The 12,703-nt window shown below is 36.0% G+C and overlaps 1 protein-coding gene across 1 annotated transcript in view; it reads left to right on the top strand.

Annotated features, from left to right (window-relative positions):
- The window catches only part of THADA (thyroid adenoma associated), a 306,833-nt gene that overhangs the window by 9,696 nt on the left and 284,434 nt on the right, over positions 1–12,703 (top strand). The window contains exons 8-14 of the mRNA XM_006778691.2: positions 2,134–2,321; positions 4,579–4,673; positions 5,522–5,742; positions 6,802–7,508; positions 9,505–9,656; positions 10,552–10,707; positions 11,331–11,453. Coding sequence (XP_006778754.1) covers positions 2,134–2,321; positions 4,579–4,673; positions 5,522–5,742; positions 6,802–7,508; positions 9,505–9,656; positions 10,552–10,707; positions 11,331–11,453 — 1,642 coding nt within the window. The remainder of the gene's footprint in view (positions 1–2,133; positions 2,322–4,578; positions 4,674–5,521; positions 5,743–6,801; positions 7,509–9,504; positions 9,657–10,551; positions 10,708–11,330; positions 11,454–12,703) is intronic.

Below are 12,703 nucleotides of genomic sequence, written 5' to 3' on the forward strand. Positions count from 1 at the left end.
TTGTCTCCATTCCAGGGAGTAAAGATTATGTAGCTTAAGCATGATTGTTTGCAGTTAAAGAGATTAATTACCCGCCTGGCACTTAGTGAAGGGGTTTTATTCCCTCCCTAACTTCAGGAGAAAATCTCTACCTGGGGAAACAACCAAGGTGACCTTGGTTAAAACACATAGTGCCAAGAAGGTGAGCAAACATATTAAGAACAGTATGCCATATATGCCAGGTCCCTTGAAACAGCAAGGACGGACCGGCTCCCGGCACTGGCTTAGTAGTCACTTTTCATGATTTTGCTAAGTTAGCTATGACTTATCCATCTGCTTTGTAGCTTTTACAATTGTATTATTGTCTCATTGTTTATTTGTTGTTCTTGTGTATTTATGTCTCTTTATGTTTCCAATACCTTGGGTGTTGGTTCAAGGAGCTTCTGGGGAGAGTAGGAGTAATATCTGTGGGCTGTCCTTAACCCAAGGTCTCCTTTTGCCTTACAAAGAAGGAGCTCCTTCTCTGTCACCTTTTAGGCTCTTCTTTCTCAGTTTATCTCTTAAATGTGGGTTCTGTCCTTTTACTTCTCTTTGTTAGACTATTTAATATCATCCACCTCTTTGATATCAGCCATTATCTCTGTACTTATGATTTCCAGATTTATCATTCCAATTTAGCTCTCTTCCCTGAGTGGTAGATTTATATAGTCAGTTATCTATCTTAACTTGAATATTTTGCATGTGTCTCAAGTTCAATGTGTCCAAAGAGAATTCACAGTCTTTTTATTCCTTCCCATAACCTATACTAGCCTGTATTCATTCTACTTTCTGTCTGTTTGAATTTGCATGTTCTAGATACCCCAAATAAATGGAATACAATATTTGTCTTCTTGTGTCTGGCTTATTTCAATTATATTTTAAAGATTAATCTATGTTATAACATGTATGACTATTTCATTCCTTTTTTCGGCTGAATAATATTCATATATATATATATATATATATACACTAGTATATATCATAGTTTGTTTATCCGTTTATTTGTTGATGGAAATTTGGGTTATTTCTATCTTTTGGCTAATGTGACTAACGCTGTTATAAACATTGGTAGACCAGGGTCTGCTTGAATCCCTATTTTCAATTGTTTTGGTCATGTACCCAGGAGTAGAATTCTGGGTGATATGGTAATTCTATATTTAACTTTTTGAGAAACCCCCAACTGTTTTCCCTGACTTCTGTTTTCATATTATCACTCTGTGTTCTGCTCTGTTGAGAATTGGCTTAGAGGAGCAAAGATAGAAGCTGGGAGACCAACTAGGAGGCTATTGTAGTAACCCAAGGGAGAGATGAGAGTGGCGAGGCTTGGAGTAGCAGTGGAGGTGGTCTGATTCTGGGCATATTTTGAAGTAAGATAGAGCCATCAGGGTGGAATAAAGAGAGAAGTCAAGGATGATTACAAAGTTTTTGTAGTTTAGAGATCCCAGCAGGTGGAACAGGTTTAGAGTTGAAGATAGGTTCATGCAGTTTGAGGTGTCTGTTAGGCATCCACATGAAGATAGTGAGTAGGAAGCTTCAGATACAAGTCTGGAATTATAAGGAGAGGTCTGGGCTGGAGATAACAATTTGGGAATTGATAGCATATAGATTATAATCTAAAGATAATGAATTAGATGAGATCAGCATCAGGGGAATGAATTAGATGGACAAAAAAGAGGACTAGGGTCTGAGTCATGGAGAGCTCTAACATAAAGAGGTCATGGAGAACAGCATGAACTAGCCAAGGTGTCTAAGAAGTGATGGTGAAGCAGGAGAAAGTTAGGTTAAGAAAGTGTATCAAGGCTGAGGCAGTGTTGACGTTTATAATTTGTTGTTCATCTTTAATTTGTTATTCTTACACTAAAAAAGAGAAGTGAGGCTAGTGATTGGCTGGAAAGAGGCAAATGTTGCAGTAAGTTAAGAGTGTTGAAAATTTCCAATAAATGTCTACATAATTGGAATGTACATGAGACTAGAAGAGAAAGGCATAAATGTCTGCTATAATCTAAAATGGAATTTGGCCCTTTGATTGAGGAATGTGCTATTTTGAAGAGTGATCGAAATGGTGACATTTTTATTTGACTTTTCTTTTGTAATGATGTCTTTTCTTCATTGTAGAAAATTTGCTGGAAATCATATTGTTCAAACGCAGTTGATGAATGACTTATTGGTAGGCATTAGAGTTTCAGTAATGTTAGTACAGAAAGTTCAAGGCCTCCAGAGAATTAATTCAAACGTTTCCAGTTCTCCCACATGGCAGAGTATGTGTGAACTGCTGAGTATTTTTACCAAGTTTTTAAATGATGGTAAGTGTAAAAAACTGATGATTATAATTGTCACTCAATTTTTGCTAATAATGGTATGAAATATATGATACTTAACAGAAATGTAGAACTTCTCCTTCCTCAGCCCCTCAAAGTGGGGAAAGGCCTGGGATTACAAGGTTTTAATGCTTTTTCTTTCAAATGTGCCAATCAGCAAGGGATAAGGTTGAAGGATTTTTCTAAGTGTGTGCATGTATTATATATAAAGAAGAAAACCTAGTATTCTTAGTGTTGAAAGGCCACAGACTTTAAGCAGCAAAAGAAAATTCTGGAGAAGAAATTTCCAAATTTGGAAGGAAGGTATGGAAAGATTGGTGTAATCCACACATTTCTCCTTAGCAGCAGGTATTATCTCAACTCGTGTCAATAGTCATTGTGAGGCTGGTCATTATGCCTCTTTAAACTGATATGTTGCTTCTGTTCATGTGAACTGTACCACTGGGGAATCAAATAGTGAGAAGACATGTCTTCTTATTAGAGTATTTCAACTAATAAATTAAAATGAAATGATAGAGTTAGATTATCACCAGACACAGAATCTTGCTTTTACCACCAAAGGGATTGGACTTTAGACTGGCCCAGTTTCTAGGTCACCTGCCAACTTTCTGGAATTACAGAGGAAGATGTTGAACTTCACCAGGAGTAAACAAATGCAATATCCAGATTGTGGGAAACTCAACGGGTCTGGAGGCCAGAGTTCTTCAGAGAAATTGTAACAAAAAGAAAGGGGTGGAGAGGGCACATGTTGATTAAAAGACACTTAGACACATATCAAAGTTTCAAAGATTGGACAAGACTACATTATAGTGTTTAGAGCTGCATGTTTGAGTAATAAAACTTTTTAAGAACTAAAGACATCATTATTATGAAAGGATATAGAAGGAAAGTTATTCTTTTTTTTTTTAAATTTTATTATTTATTACAAAGGATATTACATATGTGTCCATTTTTTCCCCCCGCCAAGTTATTCTTATTAAGACATAATTCACAGGCGTCTTTTCTGAGGATATTTGCTTTTAAAAGAGAAATTTGTTAAACCTGAAAAAAATGACTACTTGGTGAAATGCAGAGAAGACATGATTTTAATATCAGGCAGCCTCTTTTCTGAAAAGTTGATGGCATCTAATCAAAGCTATTTTCCCAAGGGTTATAAAGCTTCCTGTCTCAGTAAAGTGTTTAGCTATAAGCAGAAAACTGAGCTTCAGGGACTTAAGCGTATGTGCCTCCCCTCCTTCTCACATAACAAGAAGTTCAGGAGCAGGTGATCCAGAACTACTGTAGACAGTCTAGAACCCACACATTTCTGCTTTTTGGCTCATAAGCAGGTTGGCTTTCCCCCGCATGTTTGCTGCCTCGTGGTTGCCATATGGCTGCTGTAGCTCCAGACAGCATGTCTCTGTTTAAATTAGGAAGGAGAGCCAGTTGCATCTTTACTTTTAATGAGGAAACAAAAAGTACCCAAGAGATTTGTGCTTACCTCCCGTTGGCCTGAACCCTCATATGGCTATCTTTAATTGCAAGGAAGATTGAGGAAGCAATTATCTTGCCTTTGGCTGGGCACATGGATGCCTCAATCAAAGTCATAGTTCTGTTAACATGGATAAAGGACATAATGGGTAATTAGTAGGCAACTTATAGTGGGTATTTATAATCTTTCAACGGGTTAAATAATTCACCATATTATTTTGTATACTTTCTGACAAACCAGAGGCTAATAGAAAACAAAATGAAGGTAGCAAGTCAAGATTGTCTGGGTGCATGCCAACGATAGCAAAGTTTGTAATTAGCACTGATGCAGGCTCTTTATACAAGCCCTGAAATCACTATGAAAAAGTAATGTAATGGGGCTTGGGATGCAGAAGCATTGGTGGACGGGAGGGGACAGGTGATGTTGCTGCTAGATGTGTTGGGAGACTGTAGATGGAGAGAAAGAAAGATTGGATGTTAGAGGGGAGAGGAAGGAATCACATTTATTGAGTATTTATATGTTGAGCATAAAGCCTTTATGTTCATTATTCATTTAAATATTATAACAACTGTGTCAGATAGGAGTTATAGTTTCCCATTTTACAGAAGAGAAAGCAGAGTCCCTCGGAGCTGAGTTGTAAGGCCTATTCACCTAGGAAGTAGTCAAGCTGGAAATTGCACCCAGGACTCTTACTCTGCAGCATCTGCTCTTTCTACTGTACCAAATATCCGTCATTATTTAATACATGCTATTTACTCTTTTGCCGAATAGATGACCTCTTGCAGACAATTCACAGTACATCTGGATTAGCTGTTATTCTTTTTATTAAGGCTATGTTTCATCCACCTGAAAAGATTCCTGATTTGGTGAGTGGATCTCCTTTTTAGAATTGAATTTTATTCATAGTTTGACGCATGTTTAAAAAATATTTTTAAAGAAATGAATTCAAATTTTTTTGCACAATCTTTCTGATGACCTTTTTCTCATATATAAGAGGTAGTTGCAAAAATTCAGAGAAAGCAGAAATAACACAACAGTTACCTATAAATCCATCTCACAAAGATAATCACTATCAGCATTTTTATATGTATCCTAGTTTTTTTCTAGATCTGGTTGTTCAGTTCTCTCAGTATTATAAAATATTTAGAGATTAATGTACACATATACAGTGATAAGTTTTTTTATAAGTATGAATTTTTATTTAGAATAACCCAAATATTGTATTTTAGGCAGGAAGCATGCTAGAATCAGTTGTTCAGTGAAATTGATCATATGGAGAGTATAATTTGATAATTTGTGCCACAATCCTTATATTTACTACTAGCAGTTTTTTTCTTTATTGTCTAGAAACTTATTTTAGCTCTTTGCCTGACTTTATGCAAAATAGATGTGTGCCATGCTCTGAGGTCACACAGTAATTATTGGATAAAATTAAAAATTTTCTTTCTAAATCACCTCTTAAAAGCATTAGTTAAGTTCATCCACCTATAGGTGGCGATGTGTTGTGCTGTACCAGTACATTCAAACCAGCAAAATGGTTCATGCACTTAGATTTTGTTTTCTATTGTTATAATAATCTTAACACTTATGGCTTTTTCACCATTAGGTTCATTTCTTAGGATGTTTAGGGGGAAAGAGAATTTTGGATTTCTATTTTGAAATATCTCTGAAAAGTTTTAGAGGCTTTACATGTATTAGCTGTTATATTTTTCAGATTAGTAGTTTGCTTCTCTGTTCTGTGGACTGCACGAGCGCCCCGGCGTGGTTTGTGCACTCCTGCAGGAGCCTTTGTGGTGCTGATGTCTCCGAGTCAGCTCTCCTGTTCCTGTGTCAGGGGACACTCACCATGTTGGACTGGCAGAACGGGAGGATGGGCCCAAGTGGGGAGGCCCTGCTCTTGGATACTGTGCATGTTCTGTTCACCTTGAGTTCACAGTGAGTTTTGGTGCTGCTATCTCATATTTTATTTTGCTTGTCAGACGTTTGAAAGATGGCAACTGAGCCAGCATACTTAGTATAATTCAATGAAAAGTGGTTGGCATAATCCTAAATCAAAAGGGAATGAAGTGGGTGTGAAAGTAGAACAAGAAAAAATGGATGATGAGAGGAGGTTTCTATATGTATAGTGCGTTATAGTTTATAAACATCTTTTTCATAGGTAATTAATTCAGTGTGATCTTTACATGTCTGATAGCTAGGATAGGAAACCTCATTTCTTGAATGGGTAAAGTGCATGCTTTAGAAAAGTAAATGCTTTAGGCTAAAAGCATGTTTCTAAGAAGCACCTGAGCCAGTACTATTCCCCAGTCTTTTGACTTCTTTATATTATATTTTATTTATTCTTTTTTTTAATGTTTTTCAGGCCATAAAGCCTGAAAGTGTTCATGTGCTTCACATGTCAAACCATAGATACAGCTCGATAATAATGAATATGTAGATAAAGGGAGAAAACGACAGTGTTCTAAAATCAACTACATGTTTTTCAGTTTATATGTATTTTTAAATTGTACATATTTTTAAATTTTGTGCATATTTTAAAATTTATTCTTCATTTTGTAACAGATTAATTGAGATATAATTTGTAGGGTTTGTGTAGGGTTTTCTTGTATATTCACAAGATGGTGCAACTATCACTATAATCAACTTTAGAATATTTTCAGAAACCCCATTTCAATTAACTTTTCCCAACCCTAGCTCCTCAGTATGTTTTAAAATACCTGTGAAACAATCATCACAATCAAAAGAATTAACATTTACATCACCCCTAAAAGTTTCCTTGTATCTTTTTTTTTTAGATTATATTTTACAAGATGAATAGATTTAGATACAAATTTGAGGTCTTTTTTGGCCTTATTTATAATTTTTGTTGTACATTTAATAATGATTGAATTTTCTGATCATTCTTTGTATTTTATATCTTTAAAGTTTAAATGATTATAACATGAAATTTCTTTTACTGGTCACTTTATAATAATACAGCTCATTTTTCTTTAGGATCAAGGAATCAACTCTAGAAATGTTTCTGTCTAGAATTTTGGCATCTTGGACTAACTCAGCCATACATGTTCTTGAATCAAGCTCCCCAAGCCTAAAGAACAGTCTGAATGGGAATTCAAGCATAGCTAGAAGACTTTTGGAATATGTCTATACCCACTGGGAACATCCATTGGATGCTTTGAGACACCAAACCAAAATCATATTCAGAAACATTCTCCAAATGCACCAGCTCACTGTTGCAGAGTCAAAGCTAGAAAAATCAGATTTGGCTGCTGATCCTTTCATTTTTGAACTGACCCAGAGTCTCCTGCGATTGGAATGGCATATTAAAGGGAAGTACATATGCCTTGGTTGTTTAGTAGATTGCATAGGAACTGAACATATTTTGGCTTTAGCTAGAACTATTCCATCGCAAATCTTAGAGGTGATGGGAGACCAGTCATTGGTACCTTATGCAAGTGACCTCTTAGAAGCCATGTTTAAAAATCATAAGAGTCATTTGAAATCTCAGGCTGTCGACAGTACTTGGATTGATCAGTGGCATGAGACGTGGGTTTCTCCTCTCCTTCACATACTGTGTGAAGGAAATCTGGATCAAAAATCTTATGTGATTGATTATTACTTGCCAAAATTATTGAATTGCAACCCTGAAAGCTTAAGCTACATGGTAAAGATTCTTCAGACTTCTGCTGATGCTAAAACTGGTAAGAAAATGCATTTTTGTTTTAGTAATTTCTAATTAGGATTCTTAAATGTAGTTACCCAGGCAGATGTTGACTATATTCAAATTTAAATAGTAAAGAAGGATATTAACATTAAGGATTTCAGATTGAAACCAAATGTTACTACACATAGCTGAATAGGGTTTTTTGATTGAAGTCATTTCTACAGGCTAAGGATAGATTCCAGTTATGATTATGAGGTTTATTTTATTTTAGTAGTCCCTCCTTATCTGCAGGGGATACATTTAAAGAACCTCAGTGGATGCCTGAAGCTATGGATAGTACCGAAACTCATGTATACTATGTTTTTCCCTATGCATACATACTTATGATAAAGTTTACTTTATAAATTAGACAGTTTCATGGAGTCATTTTTACTATAAATCTTAGCAACCTCAGCATACGATTTTTTTCCCCTTATTAAGTCAAGAACTTTTATTTTTTTCACTTAAAGAAAGCACTTTACGACTTTTCTTTGGCATGCCCGAATTGTCAGCATCACTGTTCTTTGCTTCAGGACCATTCAGTTAAATAAAGGTTACTTATTTTACACAGGCACTGTGATATAGCAACAGTCCTAACTGAATTGGCCACTAAGTGACTAATGGGCAGATACGGTATACAGTGTGGATACACTGGGCAAAGGGAAGATTCACGTCCTGGGCTGAACAGAGCGGGACTGTGCTATATTTCACCACCTACTCAGAATGGTGTGCAATTCAAAACTTGTGACTTGTTTATTTATGGAAATTTTTATTTAATGTTTTTGGATCATGGTTGACCGTAGGTAACTGAAACTGTGGAAAGTGAAACTGTGGATAAGGGGGGACTACTGTACCAGGTTTTTAAAATTCTTTTGTCAAGTTCTTATTTGTTATTTGGTTGTCAGAATGGAGTAAAAGTTTGTGTGTTTTATATAAACATTGAAGTGATAAAAACAGTAATTGAAAACTGTTTTGGCAAGGTTAAACAGGTAAAATGGCTGTGGCAAGTTTTTGCCTGTGGGAAAAAGACAAAACATTGAGAGGCGTCACCTCAGGAAACAGCCGTCTGTAATAATTTAGAATGGGGTAAGCATCCCATGGAAACTCTGTAACTGAAGGAGTCACTGCATTATAGCACAATTCAGTAATTAATGCCTAAAATTATGATCCTGACTCATTATGCAAATCTTAATATTATTCTGTTTAGCGAAGCAGGAATATGGCACCCTACATCACATTTTAAGAATATTTGCAACTAAGATAATTAAAAACTTTCAATACTTCAAAGAGTAACTATGAGATAGTTGAAAAGTCTGATTCCTATACATAAAAATAAGTCATTGTTTTAAGTTTTAATAATTTTTCTTGCCTTATTGGGAAGCTATCTGAAGTCCAGAATGAATCTGTTCTGAAATAAGGTAGGATTGACTTTTATCTCAAGGTGTCCTGTGGGCCAGAGCTCCCTGTCCACTTAGTAATGGCTAATGTCCTAGTCTCTGAAAGCATCATGTTCTTTGTGATCCTCCTTTTAGCCTCTTTATTAGAGGGGGAATCAGTAACTCTAAAATATACAGAGAGGTTCAGTGTTTATCTTTAGAGAAATAAAACACAGAAATGTTTCTCCTGTTTTTGGTTGAAAGTCATTCAGTTATTTTTACTGTTTTAAATATTTCTCCACCTGATTTTTTTTTCCTCATTCACTTCCTGATTTGTTTTCTAACTGTCAAGGTAAAAGTAAAAATATTTGCCAGAAATTATGATTTTTTAAAGTTAACCATAAGGGGGATTATGTTATTTGAAATTACACAAGAACTACTAAATCTTTTAAGTAATGATTATTTTATAATAGGAACTTTAACTCATGCTAGATTGAGTTTAAATATGATTTTTGAAATATGTTAGTTATAAACATGAAAATTGTGGTAGTATTTACATAGCACAGAACTGGTTTTTGTTACTGCTTTTGAAACAAGAGCAATCTTTTCCATCTTTAGGGTCATATAATAGTAGAGGGGCTCTGGGAGCTTTGATGGCATGTCTGCGAACAGCTAGAGCTCATGGACATCTTCAGTCTGCAACGGATGCCTGGAGGAGTCTTGTGTCCAGTGCAAAAATAAAGCAGGGCTTAATTCATCAGCACTGCCAAGTAAGTAAACAGAATAACTAGCAATTCACTCATATAGTAGATCCCTGGTTTTTCATTCATTTGTCAACCCAATACAGAGTCCCCTAAGTTATGCCCATCATTGCTTTAAGGGGTTCATAGGATGATGAACAGAGAATGAAAAGTGAAGACCTTGTACTCAGGCTTCTTGGAGTTTAGTTGAAGGAATAAGAAAACCTGCAGAAAACAACTAGAGACTCTTAGGAAAAAATACAGATACAAGAGTGTCTTTATGGGTAAGGACTTGGGAAACTCAGGAGAAGAGACTGATCAGAGCAGTGGTGGCTGATTAGGAAAGTGATGAATTTGATTAGAAGAGGAAGCATTGGAGCAGCCCACAGAATGACAACCAAGGACAGGAGGATGATTAAGGAAATTGTTTGGCAGGAGTGAAGTGTTTTTTCCATTTTATGGAAGCCTCCACTCGTAGGCTGAAGGCTTCAGTTTTCATTCAGTTGGTAACTAGGAGCCAGAGCCTTCAGCAAGGAAGTGAAATTACTGCAAACAAAGATGAGTGTGCAGAATGGGAGTTAGTTGTACATGACTAATCTGAGTGGGGGAGGGGTCCTGGGGTAAAGTTGTCACTGAGGAAATAGAATAAAAAGAATGAAGTTTAACATTACTGTGGCATAAGAATCTTTCAGATTGTTTAATAAATATCCAATTTACACATTTGATAAAATAATTTCATAGGCAGCAACCACAGGATCTTTGGGATTAGGAAACCTTTCTGAAGTACAAATGGGTAAACTGAGGTTTACTGTTTTTTGTTTTTTTTTTCCTTTGGTAGCCTATGTAAAAAATTAAACGTGTCAAGTGGTTTAGGCTTCACTTATTTTATTGAAAAATTAACATGTTATTGCTTGATGTGTTTTAGGTACGGATAGATACACTAGGCTTGCTTTGCGAAAGTAATCGAAGCACCGAAATTGTTTCCATAGAAGAAATGCAGTGGATTCAATTCTTTATCACATACAATCTTAACAGTCAGTCTCCAGGAGTGCGGCAACAGATTTGTTCTCTTCTTAAAAAGGTAGAATTTTTCATCAGAAATGATTTTGCTCTGGAAATCATTTCTCAAAAGAGTCCAGATTTTGGGCGAGTGTGAGAATAATGGTCGTGGGCTTATAGTACCACATCTCTTCATGACCCTTCCATAGAACAGTTTACATTTGGGGTTAAAGTCCAGAGTGAAAAGTCCTTTCATTTTGGTGTAATAAGTCAAACTGGAGCTCTTATTTTGAAAGGCAAAAAGAAATCTAGTGATGAGTTTTTAGGGTATAAGTTATTTGAAGAAATCTTTTAAAGCACCTCATGAAACGGTCATTATTGAATAATTCAGCTTGAATTAATCATGTGATACTTTATGGGGCAAAGAATTGGTAGAATATAAAAGTGAATATATCGTCTTTAGGTTCTTGCTAACCTAAAGGAAATAGAACTGTGTTTTAAAGACTTGTATTCTGGTTTGCAGTGTAATGTGTTTTGTTTTAACAATGTAAATGCTAATTTTCTGTCAAAAAGAGACACTGTGTAAATATTAAGAGTTTATAAACCAGTACTTTCCTTGCCTGAAGTTTTAGTTTAAAGAATTTAGGAAGTTTTTCCTTTGCCATTTAAAGTTAACATGTGGCTTATTTTCCTTTTTCTCAAAAGTTGTTTTGTAGGATACAGGAAAGTTCTCAGGTGCTTTATAAACTGGAGCAAAATAAATCCAAACATGAACCAGAGAATGAGTTAACCAAACAGCACCCTTCTGTTTCTTTACATCAGTATAAGGTAGGTGATATATTTCTAGACACATGGATTCTTAAGAAACCCAGAACGATGATGAATATGCATTAAAGGGAAATAAATGGAAGTCTCTTGGTAAGTAGTATTTATGTGCTTTTTTATTCAAGCTGGGTTTTACATATTCCTACTGGTGCTTTCGTAGTTCTCTTCAGGTCACCTGAATTGTGGAACCAGTGCTGGACTTCAGGTCTGTTAGGAAGCAACAGTAATGAGTTAGCCTCAATCATTTACAGCTTATGTGGGCCAGATGGATTTAATTCTGTAACAGAAAGGTAACCGCTGGCCCTGAACTACTCCACTCCTCCCCAGGGCAGAAGACTGCTGAGTCTGGGCCTCCTCCCTTTATACTAACATGACTTTCGGTGGCTTGGTGTTAGTGACTCCTGGCTCATGGTCCAGCTATGGAGGTTTTGTCTGGACCATTTTGGAGTGAGCTTTGAAGAGTAGAATTGACTTTTAGGATACGGTGTTAGTGGGTTGGATGGAATCCCAGGTACAGCAGCCCCAGTCTGGACGGGGGCTCAGCTCGACAACCTTTAATTTCTGTCCATCAGAACAGAATGAACTTTCTACCACTGATTTCTTACTCCAAATCTAGCCTCTTAGAAGTACATTCTTATTTTTTTCTAAGACCCATATAGAGGACAGAGTTCATCTATTTCATTTACAGAAACAGTAAATTGATACATTGGAGCTATAGCATAGTGAGTACCTACTTTAAACATTATGGATTGGCCTTAGTTTTCAATTTTGTATTAAAAGGTACAAAATAATCTAAGGAAGAATATTCCTATACAAAGGCTGAAATCAGTTTCATCTTTTTAAAATCCCAACAATGACGGTTGGAAAAGCACATAGGTTTAGTCCTAATTCTGCCATCAACTAGTTGGTTTACTTGGAGTCTATTCAACTGTAAGTGGGATTAGTAACCACTGTGAAAGGTTTGTTTTGATTACTAAATGAGAAAGCTCGTTGTGAACTCTAAGTCACTCTAAAAAGCCTTGCTGGCAGTCATTAAAAGTGATCAGAGTATGTACTGAGCACTTGCTGTGTGTGTGTAAGAGTTATATTTTAGCCTTTCTGAGATTACTGCTAGATGATCTAAGATAACACATTTCTTTAGCTTCTTTTTTTTAAAATTAAATCTTTATTGTTCAGATTATTACATTTGTTCCTCTTTTTTCCCTCCATAGCTCCCCTCCACCCGGTTCCCATGCCCCCCTCTGCCCTTCTCC

The sequence above is a fragment of the Myotis davidii genome, unplaced genomic scaffold, assembly GCF_000327345.1.
Source record: "Myotis davidii unplaced genomic scaffold, ASM32734v1 scaffold6, whole genome shotgun sequence".
Classification (NCBI taxonomy): Eukaryota; Metazoa; Chordata; class Mammalia; order Chiroptera; family Vespertilionidae; genus Myotis; species Myotis davidii.